This window comes from Neopsephotus bourkii, unplaced genomic scaffold (assembly GCF_033783945.1).
Source record: "Neopsephotus bourkii isolate Nb327-2 ecotype Australia unplaced genomic scaffold, CSIRO-AGI_Nbou_v1 NB_272, whole genome shotgun sequence".
Taxonomy (NCBI): Eukaryota; Metazoa; Chordata; class Aves; order Psittaciformes; family Psittacidae; genus Neopsephotus; species Neopsephotus bourkii.
This window is the reverse complement of record NW_026900781.1, coordinates 10,812,441-10,825,089: the sequence shown is the minus strand read 5'-3', so window position 1 is coordinate 10,825,089 and position 12,649 is coordinate 10,812,441. Positions and strand designations below refer to the sequence as shown.

At 39.5% G+C, this 12,649-nt stretch overlaps 1 protein-coding gene across 3 annotated transcripts in view; it reads left to right on the top strand.

Annotated features, from left to right (window-relative positions):
* Positions 1 to 12,649, top strand: part of CDYL (chromodomain Y like) — a 103,863-nt gene that overhangs the window by 42,760 nt on the left and 48,454 nt on the right. For 2 of the 3 annotated variants that reach the window (XM_061346563.1, XM_061346566.1), the window contains exon 2: positions 6,495 to 7,161. In XM_061346563.1, coding sequence (XP_061202547.1) covers positions 6,495 to 7,161 — 667 coding nt within the window. Of the gene's footprint in view, positions 1 to 2,279; positions 2,588 to 6,494; positions 7,162 to 12,649 lie in introns of those variants that run through there. The other variant, XM_061346564.1, reaches the window with a different exon arrangement.

The window sequence follows — 12,649 nt, the reverse complement described above, 5'->3', positions numbered from 1 at the left end:
ATTGAAGATTTTAGTGCACATTCTGCAGACCTTCAGGTGTATTTTGACATCACCATTAAATTTCTTTTGAATAACTGTCTCCCCAAAACTCTTTTCTCCTTTTCCTTTAAGCAAAACTTGGCACTTAACTGTTTTCATGCATTGTATGCTGCTATATATGAGTTGCATTTTTTTAATGTTGAATGCATTTATTTTATTTTATAGTGAGAAGTATTTGAATACTGTTTATCATTGACCTCTGCAAGATTTTAATAATAGAGGACATAGTCATTCGTAAACGTTGCTGATTTGTTACGGATGATCATTTAGGTCCCATTTGTATATGGAACAGTTTCCAATTTAACCAAGGGTGACTGTTCACATATAGTACACACGTGTGCAAGACTTGCATATATTCTAGATTCAGTCTCTGAACTGGGGAAAGTCTAGAGTCATAGTTTGTCTCAATTGGAGAAAATCACTTGAGTATAGTAGCTGGTGCTGTGACCTCATCTCTACATATTCTGCTATGTGGCACTTCTGTTTTGGCCTAGATTTAGTGGAGCCTCTCAAGATCAAGTAGACATGCTACATTGTGTGTTGAAATTGTGCAGGGCTGTTATTTGCCTGGACCTGTGTGGCCCGTTAGGGATTGAAGCATGACTGATAACACCATTGCATTGGTACATTTCCATTTCTAGTTTATGTTTCTCCATAAAGAATCCTCACCACGTATACAAAGACTGGTCTGCAAACAAAACCATTGCACAGTAAGCGGAAATAGTGTGAAGCAGAGAAGGATTTGCTTTTAAGTTGTGCTACTGCTCTGAACCAAAGCATTAATGTAAACATAGCCTTGTTGCGTTAGTTGGAGACTTTCTTCTGTATTTAAAGACAACAGACAGAGTATGGAGTCAAATAGATGCTATTCTCTTAACTTATTATTAAGTTAATATAGCCTGAGATGAATATGAGGACAGAGGGGAACATGATTGTCCTTGTCTGTAAATTGGAGAGACATCAATTTGATGCATGGACCACTCGGTGGATAAAGAACTGCCTGGATGGCTGCACGCAAAGAGTTGTGGTCAATGGCTCAGTGTCTGGCTGGAGACCAGTAACGAGTGGTGTCCGTCAGGGATCAGTGTTGGGACCGGTCTTGTTCAATATCTTTGTAGCTGACATGGACAATGGGATTGAGCGCGCCCTCAGCAAGTTTGCCGATTACACCAAGCTGTGTGGTTCGGTTGATACGCTGGAGGGAAGGAATGCCATCCAGAGGGACCTTGACACGCTTGTGAGGTGGGCTGATGCCAACCTCATGAAGTTTAACCATGCCAAGTGCAAGGTCCTACACCTGGGTCGGAGCAATCCCAGACACAGCTACAGGTTGGGCAGAGAAGAAATTCAGAGCAGCCTGCGGAGAAGGACTTGGGGGTGCTGGTCGATGAGAAAATGAACATGATCCGGCTTCAGTGTGCACTTGCAGCCCAGAAAGCCAACCGTATCCTTGGCTGCATCAAAAGGAGTGTGACCAGCAGGTCAGATGAGGTGATCCTGCCCCTCTGCTCTGCCTTCGTGAGACCTCACTTGGAGTATTGTGTGCAGTTCTGGTCACCTCAACATAAAAAGGACATGGAACTGTTGGAACAAGTCCAGAGGAGGGCCATGAGGATGATCAGGGGACTGGAGCACCTCCCATATGAAGATAGGCTGAGAAAGTTGGGGCTCTTCAGCCTGGCGAAGAGAAGGCTGCATGGAGACCTCATAGCAGCCTTCCAGTATCTGAAGGGGGCATATAGGGATGCTGGGGAGGGACTCTTCCTTAGGGACTGTAGTGACAGGACAAGGGGCAATGGGTTAAAACTTAAACAGGGGAAGTTTAGATTGGATATAAGGAGGAAGTTCTTTACTGTAAGGGTGGTGAGGCACTGGAATAGGTTGCCCAGGGAAGTTGTGAATGCTCTATTCCTGGCGGTGTTAAAGGCCAGGTTGGACAGAGCCTTGGGTGATATGGCTTAGTGTGAGGTGTCCCGGCTCATGGCAGGGGGGTTGGAACTTGATGATCTTAAGGTCTTTTTCAACCCTAACTATTCTATGATTCTCTGATATGAATAGAAAATGGGTTTGTAATAAACAAGGCAGTGCTCATTGAATATTTACATGCTTACTTGTATGTTTATTTTTGCTCATTCTGTTTTTTGTTGCCCTCCCTCAAGAATTGTACTTTTAGTTTAATCTCTTGAAATCTGTTAAATGAAAGTATGATCTTTTTATATATGTAATGCATGCATATAGAGTTACACACAGAGAATATGCTTTTTATAGAGTTTAGAAACATGCCCAAATTACATTGCTTTAGACTGCAAACTACCTTTTGAATTTTATGCTTCCTTTTATTGACCTGAACTAAAGATCTTCCACTATCAATTAAGACAGCATGCCCTTTTTCTGACCACAGCATAATGAAGTGACTTGTGTGCCTGTCCTGCTCATAGGTGTTTGTTGTCCTCTGCTGAAAGTTGCAGTCCTTTTAGATGCGTCAGAAAATACTGCATACGCAGCTGCTCTCCAAACCAGTTATTTCAGGATGCTTACATTAGCTCAGGTATTCTTAATATCTAAACCAGGTCACTTTGACAGAACTACATTAGGGAATAATTAAAGAAGTGCTTACAGATGGGGAGGAGACAACTGTTGTCTCAGTAGAGGGCAAGGAGGAGCAGTTACAGTGCTGCCATTCTCACCTGATGTAGCTTTAGCTGAACAGCAGTTTGGCTTGTAACCTTATCTTGTTCTTGTCTGGTTCTTGAAAAAGTGTAAATGTGGCTAATAAAAGCAATTAAAATCCAAGTATCTGCTTCCTCAGGGAAAGAAAGCAAACATGAACCAGTTCTCACCACATTCATGGAAGGGAAATTTACTGTTTTACAGACAGGAAATCTCAGATATAATTATGGTATGTGGGATTATAATTTGGGCACTCCACTGTTGGATTGTACCTCTGAGCAGTGTGTTGTTTTTCTGTTAGTTTTTCTGTTGGCTGAGGTTTTGAATGTTATTGATCGCTACCCCATGTGGGGAAAGTGATAATTTAGCATGCTAAAATAAACTGGGAGATGTTATCTTTTGCCTGATAACTTTTGCTTGTACTTTTTTTATCTTTTCTTTTTATATAATTTTGCGTTCTATTTTGATTCTACTGCAATACTTGGAAACTAACCATTAGTGGCAAATCCTGACAGTGCAGGATCTTTTAATTTCTGAAAAGAAATATTACCCCATGGCACAAGGCACTGGACACTGTAGAAATGGGAGTTTACATGAACTTGTTACCAGCATTTCTGCCATGATTATGGCAAAGGATGCGGTCTTCCTCTTGTCCTGGTGCTTAGGGGCACTCTGCCAGTTTTTAACTCCGAACTATCTTGGCATAAAATCAGAAAAGCACCTGCTCAGCTCCAAAGTAACAGTAGTAGTGGAGGGGAAAGCAATACTACCCATGCAGATGTTACCTAGGTGTCCCAGCGTGTTAGCTGACTTTAGACTTTTTTTTCCCTATCAGTTAGATTCCCCTTTTGTGTGTGTGTGGTTGTTTTTTTTTTTTTGGTTGGTTGTTTTTTTAATATTTGGATGTAAGTTGTTAGTTCTTCTAACATAAGGCTGTGATGTGTCTTGCATTGTATTTCATGTTATGTCACACCACTGTACATCAAAGTAGATGTGGAAGACTTGGAAAAGCTTTCTTTTTTTTCAGTAGAAAAAGAGAAGTATAAGTTTGTAGTCACTGTTTTTGCAATTTAAGTTTAAATAAGCCACTAGTTCAGGATGGATATTCCGATTCCTGTTCTACTCAAACCTTGTGTGCATCATGGAAGCATTCCAGTTTCCTCTTCCCAGCTCTGGATGAGAACCACTTATGTTAGCTGTCATCATCAGCAAAAGTATTGAGGCAGAATATTCCTAAGCAGTTTTTCAAGTGGTCCTACGGGAGTTAGACTAATCAAGCTGAGGCAATCCAAAAAGTCTCTCACTAAAGCTCTAAAGCCACAGGATAAATTGTGTATCACAGGTTAATTGCTGTAATTTTTGTGTTGTAAATAAAATAGAAATAAGTTGTCTTCAAGAAGAATTAATGGGTTAGGAAAAATACCTCCTTTTGTTCAAAAGAAGCAATGTCAAAGTAGGTTTTGTTGCAGGCTTGGACAATACAGCTAAATATAATGATTTTCTTTATGCATTTCTGTTTACTCTATAAATCATGGGGTTGGGAATGGATTTTTGCATCTCCTGTTCTAGAGTTCATCTGTTATCTCTGCAAGGTACCTGTTTTTTTGGGGTGAGAGGGATGGCTTCGTACTTGAAAAGGGCATGTCGTTTATGGGTGGCCTTTCAGTATTGAAAGACATTAGCAGAACTTTGTGCCTAGTAATCAATGCTGTTTCTTACAAGGATTTCCTGCTAGAAAATTAAACTGCCTTTCTAGTGGTAGAGATCTTTCTATGAGAATCATGGGTTTAAAATCTAATTTAGAAGGTTGAGAGGGGATGACCAAGGCTATAGTAGTAATTGGGGTGTTGTTTTTTGTTTGTTGTTTTTTTTTTTTGACAGTATATCAAGTTTGATTCATTGGTTTGTTTGTAAGTTTGAATTTAACATTTCTGGCCTAATACTTGAAGGTCTTCTTACGCAGTGTCTACTGAAAAAAAAAAGAATGCGTATTTCTCTGTAATCACTTTATTATTAGGGGTAGCATTTTTGTTAAGATGCTCTTAAGTAACAATTCATGGAAAGAACAATAATTTCATTTTCCTAGCTGCATGTTTTTTTAAGTCCAGTGACTTTACTAAGAAGTGAAATAACCAGAATAAAAATGGTTATTTACATGTTTTAACATTTTAAATAATATTCGGACAATTTGTATTACATTATAATACATGTAAAATGTATTGAATTGTAAAACTGAGTAACAAGGTGAAGGTGGAGCTAGTTTGTGTTTGTTTTATTTGTGTGTTGCTCTTTTGGTTGGGTTTTTTAAGACCTGTTCAAAGAGTGCTATGCAACATGCTAATGATAGGACAGCATAGTACAACACCTGCAGGGTATCACATGAATTTGTAGGATGTGTAATTATTATAATCTCAGCAGCAATATAATAGTAATCATTTAAACTCACTGTAGAAAACCAGGCAGTACATTATGATAACATGTCACATATAAGACTAAGGTGTACTCCTAAGAGAATCTGCTGTTAACAGTCACATGATTTGGTAATGAATCATATTCCATATGTGTATACCATATATATGTATACCATACATACTCCTATTTTCCACCCTTCCAAACATTTCTGTAGATGCTCAATTTGGTGAGTGCCACTCCAGTAAATGTTACTGGTCTTCAGAGGTTCTTCTAAGTATGTGTGGTTCTGGCTTACATGTGTGATCTTTGTTGATCAGGGGCTAGGAGTTAAATTAATAAGTGAAATAAGTGATAGTCCTATCCCCCCCCCTTGCCTTTTTAATAATCAAAAGGGAAAATGGAGATGGGGAAGAAAGCTGTATTGGTCCCTTAGCTGAAATTAAATGGGCTGGAGGATTTACCAGAAGGATCAACTTGAGTAGGAGATATTAAATGAGAAGGGGAAATCTTGAAACTAGCTTTGCACTTGCATCTCTTTTCTGTAAAAGAATACCCTTTCTCCAGGAGTAGCAAGATTGGCATGAGTTTGGGGACAAGGCATGAGCCTCTGTCCCTGCAGCTGCTGCTGTCTGCCCTGTGGGCTTTGCCCCGCAGTGCCTGAATTCCTCTAACCTGTGGGTCCCACGTGCAGGTGTAGCATGTGCATGCTTAATACTTATGACATAAATACCATCCCTATTTGCAGACAAGTGAGGCATGGTAATTTGTTCAAGTACGTGTATCAAAGACTGGCCAAAACAAGTTCTCTGTTTTCATGACAGGAGCAGCCTCAGAAAAAAAACAATTGTCCCAGTTTCTGAGCTGTACCGTATTGTCCCTGTTAGTGGAAGGATAGCTCATTGTGAGTAAGGGATACTTTCATGTGCCTTACGCTAAGCAAGCAAAGTATTCAAACAATATCAAATTGATAAGTTTTATAAGGTAAACACACTGTGTTTATACAGCATATTTAAACATGATCTCTATATTCAGGGAGGGAAATCCTATCCACATTGAAGTCGGTGTCAAAACTTTGCTGGGGCCAGTGCTGCTTCTTGACTGTAATGACTCATATTCAGATACTTGTGCATGCAAAATACTTAGTAAAGAACAATTTTGGTGTTTTAGAACATCTTTTATGAGGTGGAAGTAACAATCAGAAGTTTAAAGAGAGGAATTTCTTGTCAGCAGTGAAAGTCTGTAAGCTATAGATCTCCAATACAGAATTACAGAACTATAAGAAATCTTTAAATCTGTTTCGACTTAAGAAATTATTGGCATGCAAGTTACTTATATATGTCCCTGTCTAATGTTTAATTTTCCTTTTTTAACAGGTAGAGAGAATTGTTGACAAAAGGAAAAACAAGAAGGGAAAAACAGAGTATTTAGTGCGGTGGAAAGGATACGACAGTGAAGATGATACTTGGGAGCCAGAGCAGCACCTTGTTAATTGTGAGGAATATATACATGAATTTAACAGACGCCACAATGAAAAGCAGAAAGAAAGCACATTAACCAGGACAAACAGGACCTCTCCAAATAACGCCAGAAAACAAATCTCTAGATCTACCAATAGTTCTTTTTCAAAGACATCTACTAAATCTTTAGTTATGGGTAAAGACCATGAGTCAAAAAATAATCAACTCTTTTCTGCCACCCAGAAGTTCCGGAAAAACAGTTCACCATCTCTTTCTGGAAGGAAAAATATGGACCTCGCAAAATCAGGTATTAAAATCCTAGTGCCCAAAAGTCCAATGAAGAGCCGGACAACAGTTGATGGCTTCCAGAATGAAAGCCCGGATAAAATGGACCATATAGAACAGGATCAAGAAGACTCTGTAGCACCAGAAGTAGCCGCAGAAAAACCAGTGGGAGCTTTATTAGGACCTGGTGCAGAGCGTGCTAGAATGGGCAGCCGACCAAGGATACATCCATTAGTGCCACAATTGCCAGTGCCAGTAACAGCCACAATTGCATCAGCATTAACAATAAATGGAAAAGGTATGTGTATGGGTCAGTCATTTTTGTGTAGATTTTTCATTTTACTGATTCTTTTTGCTGTTCAGATTCAAATGAATTACCACTCTGTTTCAGCCATGTTAAACCAAGTCTGAAGGACTTCACAACTTTATTTTACATAGCTATATGACTACAAAGCCATTTTGAATTTTGCCAGCTTTTGTTTTCCTCGCAGAGATCCATTGGTACTTGTGTTTTCAGAATCACCATGAGACACATCTGTGTTTGCCTTGACATTGTCTGGTACACATAATCAGTGTACCATTTCCAGAGATTACCTCATTGCTTTATTTAAATAGGTCATATTTGGTATAAATATTAGAAGCATAAATTATGGGAATAGATCATAGAATCATCTAATGATTTGGGCTGGAAGGGACCTTAAAGATCAGCTAGTTCTAACCCCCCTGCCATGGGCAGGGACACCTTCCACTAGACTAGGCTGATCCAAGCCCCATCCAGCCTGACCTTCAGAACTTCCAGGGATGGGGCATCCACAACTTCTCTGGGGAGCCTGTTCCTGTGTCTCATCAGCTTCATAGTGAAGAATTTTTTTCCCAATATCTAATCTAAATCACCCTTCTGTCAGCTTGAATCCATTCTCCCTTGTTCTATCCCTACATGCCTTTGTAAAAAGTCCCTTCTTGTAGGCCTTCTTTAGGTACTGGAAGGCTGCTATAAGGTCTGCCTTCTCCAGGCTGAACGATCCCAGCTCTCTCAGCCCATTTCCATAGGAGAGGTGCTTGAGTCCTCTGATCATCTGTTCATGTGTTTTAAATTTTGTGATACCAGTGAAACCCAAACTACTTTGGTGTGAAGAAGCTGTTTGTTCCTTTCACCCAGGTGAGACCCTCATTTAAGACGTCATGATCCTCATTCTTGTGCCCCAAACCTTGGCTCTTCCCTGACAGACCCAGGTTGTTGTGTAGTCACAGGTGTTCTTGTAAGTGTGCTTTTGAGTCTCAATTTTGAAGTGTAATTCTGTGTCCTTAAATAAATAAAATGCAGCGGGTAGAATCTGCAGGTATGCTATTGATGATGACTTGCTGGAAAAATTGCTTGAAAACCAAGGACAGGGCTTGCCAAAAAACGTGCTTACAGGCAAACTAGTTTGTGTTGGGTGCCCCACTGTTGCATTCAGATTTTCCAAGAAAACAGCTGGGGAAAAGCAGTGGATGAGGGAGGAATATGCTCTTGGAGCTGCAGTGTCAGGTCATGGACCAACCCATGTTGCTGCAGATGAACTAGGTAACCATGGTAATGCACACACAGATGCCAGGAATATCTCTTCCTTTGCATGGGCTAAAGAAGGAATGTAAATCTTAGAGGATGCAAACAAAGCTGGAGGGGAAAATGCAAGAAATGCCAGTACAAGAGTTTTCTGAGTAGGTGAGGTAGAGGAGTGTGTGTGCAAGCATGATAGTTTTGTGATAATCAATATGCGTTTTGGAGTATGGTGTTGTTCCTAGTCAAGTGATTGATAAGCTTTGCTTTTGCCTCATGGCGTTCAGAAAAGGAAAGGTACACAAAAGGCCTTTTTGGGGTAGATGAGTAACCACAAAAGAGTAAGTCATTCCCACCAATTTTTTGCTCAGATAATAGTGGTACAGTGAGGGCCCAGTTATAGGTCATCAAGTGGAAGTGGAAAGACCTGCACAGGAACAGAGGTGACACATAAAATGCTACCTAAGGTTCATTTATCCATTTCACTGATATGTTACAATTTCCTCAATTGCCACCACCTCCTTCAGCTCTTCTTAGGCATTTGTCTGGGCAACCACCAATGAAAGCTATCAATTGATCCTAAGGATGATGGCAATATGAGTTTTTTCTCATATGTTTTCATGAGATCTTGAGGTGTAGATCAAAGAAGGAGAGCCACTGAGATAGTCACGATATGCAGATGCCCAAAAATTCAGAATAAGTTTCCACCTTCTTTCTGCTGCTGGAGGCATATATTAGTACAAGCACATTAACTGAGGCTTTCCCTCTTTGTCCTGATATGCTGTCACTAGTCCTCAATCTGAGCACTTCAGTGCACTGGGAGACAGAAGCTAAATACCCAAATGTACTACAACTTTACAGGCAGTTATGCTTATCTGCAACACTTTTGGGGGTAACATCCAAATCGTGCAGTAATTTTCAGATTATGAAATTTAGAAACAAAGTAAAAACAAATGAACAAACAAAAAAACCTTTACATTTATATTGGACATCAGTCTTTTTTTACTAGCTTTTAGGATTTCTTGGACAGATACCTTTTTCACAGAAGCCCAGGCTCCAATTCAACTGTTCTGCATGGCCAGAGTGGATATTTAGAGAAAAGCCAAGAGAGGCAGCCCTGACTCCTACAGCTAGCTTGGCCTTGGAGCTTCCTGGGCTGATCCATTCTCTATCTCTTCATTAAAGCTGTGCTCTTCTTGCTGGTTTTATTTTTAACTTCACACTGCTATTCATTAAAAATGTAGCAAATCAATGCTTCGTTCCCTCCTCTGCATGGGGCTGTCACAGTGCAGGATTCCGTTTCATTCCTTGCTTAAGACATTCCTTCTCTCTTAAATGGACACCTATCACATTTGCAACACCAGCCTCAGGAATCACACATCATGAGAGGTATTCATTGAGGGGCAGCAGTGTCAAATTCATACCTTCATCTTCATATGCACCAGGTCTGGCATATTAATAATACAGATGATAGTTCTGGCATTTGGAGCACTCTTTCCAAATTTCCCACCTCCTCCACATACACTTTCTGCTAATTTTAAAGAGTTCCTACTTCCACATGGAGCATGTTGTCAGGAAAACAAAAGCATGTTTTGAAAAATAATTTTCTACTTGAGCTGGTTTAGGAGTTATAACAATTTTGTTGGAAAAACCCAGTAGTCAAAACAGAAATCATTAATTGGAAGGCATATCTTTAAGAAATTCTAGAAAAATACATACTACACCTTAAAATATCCCATGACTGCAATTATTAGGAAATACTGATGTTATTGTAGTACCTAGTCTGGCTTTTCACGAGACAAACTGCCATGATGCGGTTCTTGTTCCAAAGTTCCTGCAGTCTCAGAAAAGGCACCAGCAAATATTTATACAAATATGCAGGGGTACCAGCGGAATAAAATAACGGTAATGTTTGCTCTGGGAGTTGGTGCTTTCAGCACACTAAAATCTAGCTGCTATCCAAAGTATATTTTTTAAACAAAGAGAACCATTGTATTGAATGTTCATATTTTAAAGGCTTGGCCTTGAAAACAGGGTCAATGGGATAATATACTACATACAAGTCTAAGAAGGGTGATGTATGGAAGAAGTGGAAATGTGTCACTGAATGAACATTGCTGTGCTTCTGGTATTTTGAAATATGTGTTGATCATCAGCTGTTATGAAAAGCTAATAGAAGTGATCCTGAAGTGGATGAATGAAAGAGAAAAACATCACCAAAGAGCTGAAATGTTGTGGAAAAATGTTAATGGCACCTACAAGCTCTGTATAATACTCAAAACAAGGCAAGAGAAAAAGTGGCCTTATGTCTTAACAGTAAGTTCTGATACCTTCAAAGTTTATGAAGACTTCCTTCATCAAAATTGAATTAAAAAATAGCTTTGAGATTTTATTGCAAATGTTTTAGGCATAGTACACTCTTAATATATTGGGAAGTTCTATTTAATAGAGTGTGCAAGTGAAACTGTAAAGGGAATCTCATCTGTCAGTTACCCAAGGCTAGAGAGCTGTCTTGCAATTTCAGAAAGGACTAAATGCCTCTATTGATTGTTCACCTTCTGCAAAGCTTGACCATAAACCAGGTGCCATTGCTTGGCAAATTCTAGGATTTTTGTTTTTTTTTCTGGGTCACCCTATACAGTTTCTGCAGTGTCTATTGCTGTTTCTAGCTACAGTTTTTATTCAGCTAACAATGTCCAACATGTGGATGCAATTGAGAATAAATGCCACAAAAAGGGATATTTTGGGCAGGAAGGCATGCAAAGCTTAAAGTATAAAATGAGCTCGAAGAGCACATCTAGCTGCATATGTTATAATTAGAATAAGGCAGGCTGATGGCTGGCGTACGGGAAGAAAAGAAATACAAGAAATGCAATGAATTACATCACTTGTTAGGCAGACAAGCACCACCAGTGTGCACAGTGCCATTAGCATCTCTGTCCTTGCATGTATTAATTCAGATGAATAACTTGCAGGAGTAGCAGGCTGTCTGAGAATACAAAGATGATTGCAGTATATCTCACCCTACAAGGTGTCTGCTGCTTTTTCAATTGGATAATGGTGCTGCTGTTATCGCAAAACAATGGTATTAGCACCAAAAGAAAAGCCAGGCATCAAGAAAAAAATGAGCTAACTTAAGGTCTGTTTCTTATCTGTTCTCTCCCTTACCTAAAGCAGCTTATGAGATTAAAAACCACAGATTCAGAAAACCAAGAATCCACCGTAACACCCAGGGAAAATAGTGTTTGTTGTTGGTTAAGTGTCTGATAGCTTTAGCTTCAACAGGAACCAAGCAAGTGTAGAAGTGCTTATGGAGGCAACTGGAACCAGGGAGAAATGCACATTTTCGGTACAATACCAAGCCAAGCTGGACGGAGTTTAGTGGCTCCCTGTTCCCTAGGGTGAGGGGAGCTCACCCATTTGCCTCCCAAGTTCTCCTAGTTACTTTCTTCCCTCACTCTTTATGTGCCTGGGACCAGGCTTTACATGAGGAACAGTTCACTGTCACCAGCACAGCACATTAGGCCACTCTCGAATCTCATGGGAAGAGCATAGCAGTTGACAATGGTGTATTGGGCATGAACCACATTAACTGTCCAAGTGGACTACAAGCTATATGCATATAACCCTCTCAAAAAGCAATATCAAAAGGAGAGTTGTAGAAGTTCATTGCTGTGTGAACTAGAGTGGACAGTACAAGGAAAGTTGAAGTTTTTTGGATTTCTTTTTAGCCTCCTGGAAGGACAGAAGCAGCTTTGAGCTCTTCTTTTGTTTGTTTTTGTTTTGGTTAAGTAGTAAAATGTGATTAAAAAAAAAAGCAGTAGGACAGGAACTTCCTTTTTCAGTGTGTTTATAAGTTGCACTTGGATGGTGGCTTGATCTCTGCTGAGTGATCTGGAAAGCAACCAAGTATTTTCTTAGTGCAAACAAAAGCCTATGAAATGGGTTAAAGTCCTTTGTAAAGACTGTCTAACTTCTGAAATTACTGGTTAAACTTCTTTGTCAAATGCAGCAGTGTGTAATTTTGTATCTTTTATTGTGTATGCATTTAGCAAATCACTAAGAGTAAAGAGTAAAACAGTTTTCATTTAATCAATCTTAAAGACACCTCTGTGTTCCTTTTCTTCAGAAGTTGTGTTTCATTTAGATTTAATTCCTTAAAAAATCACATTATTACTTCTCTAATGCACTGTATTGCAACATTTTAACCTGCCAGCAATTCTTCCATCTGTATTACTATGTCATT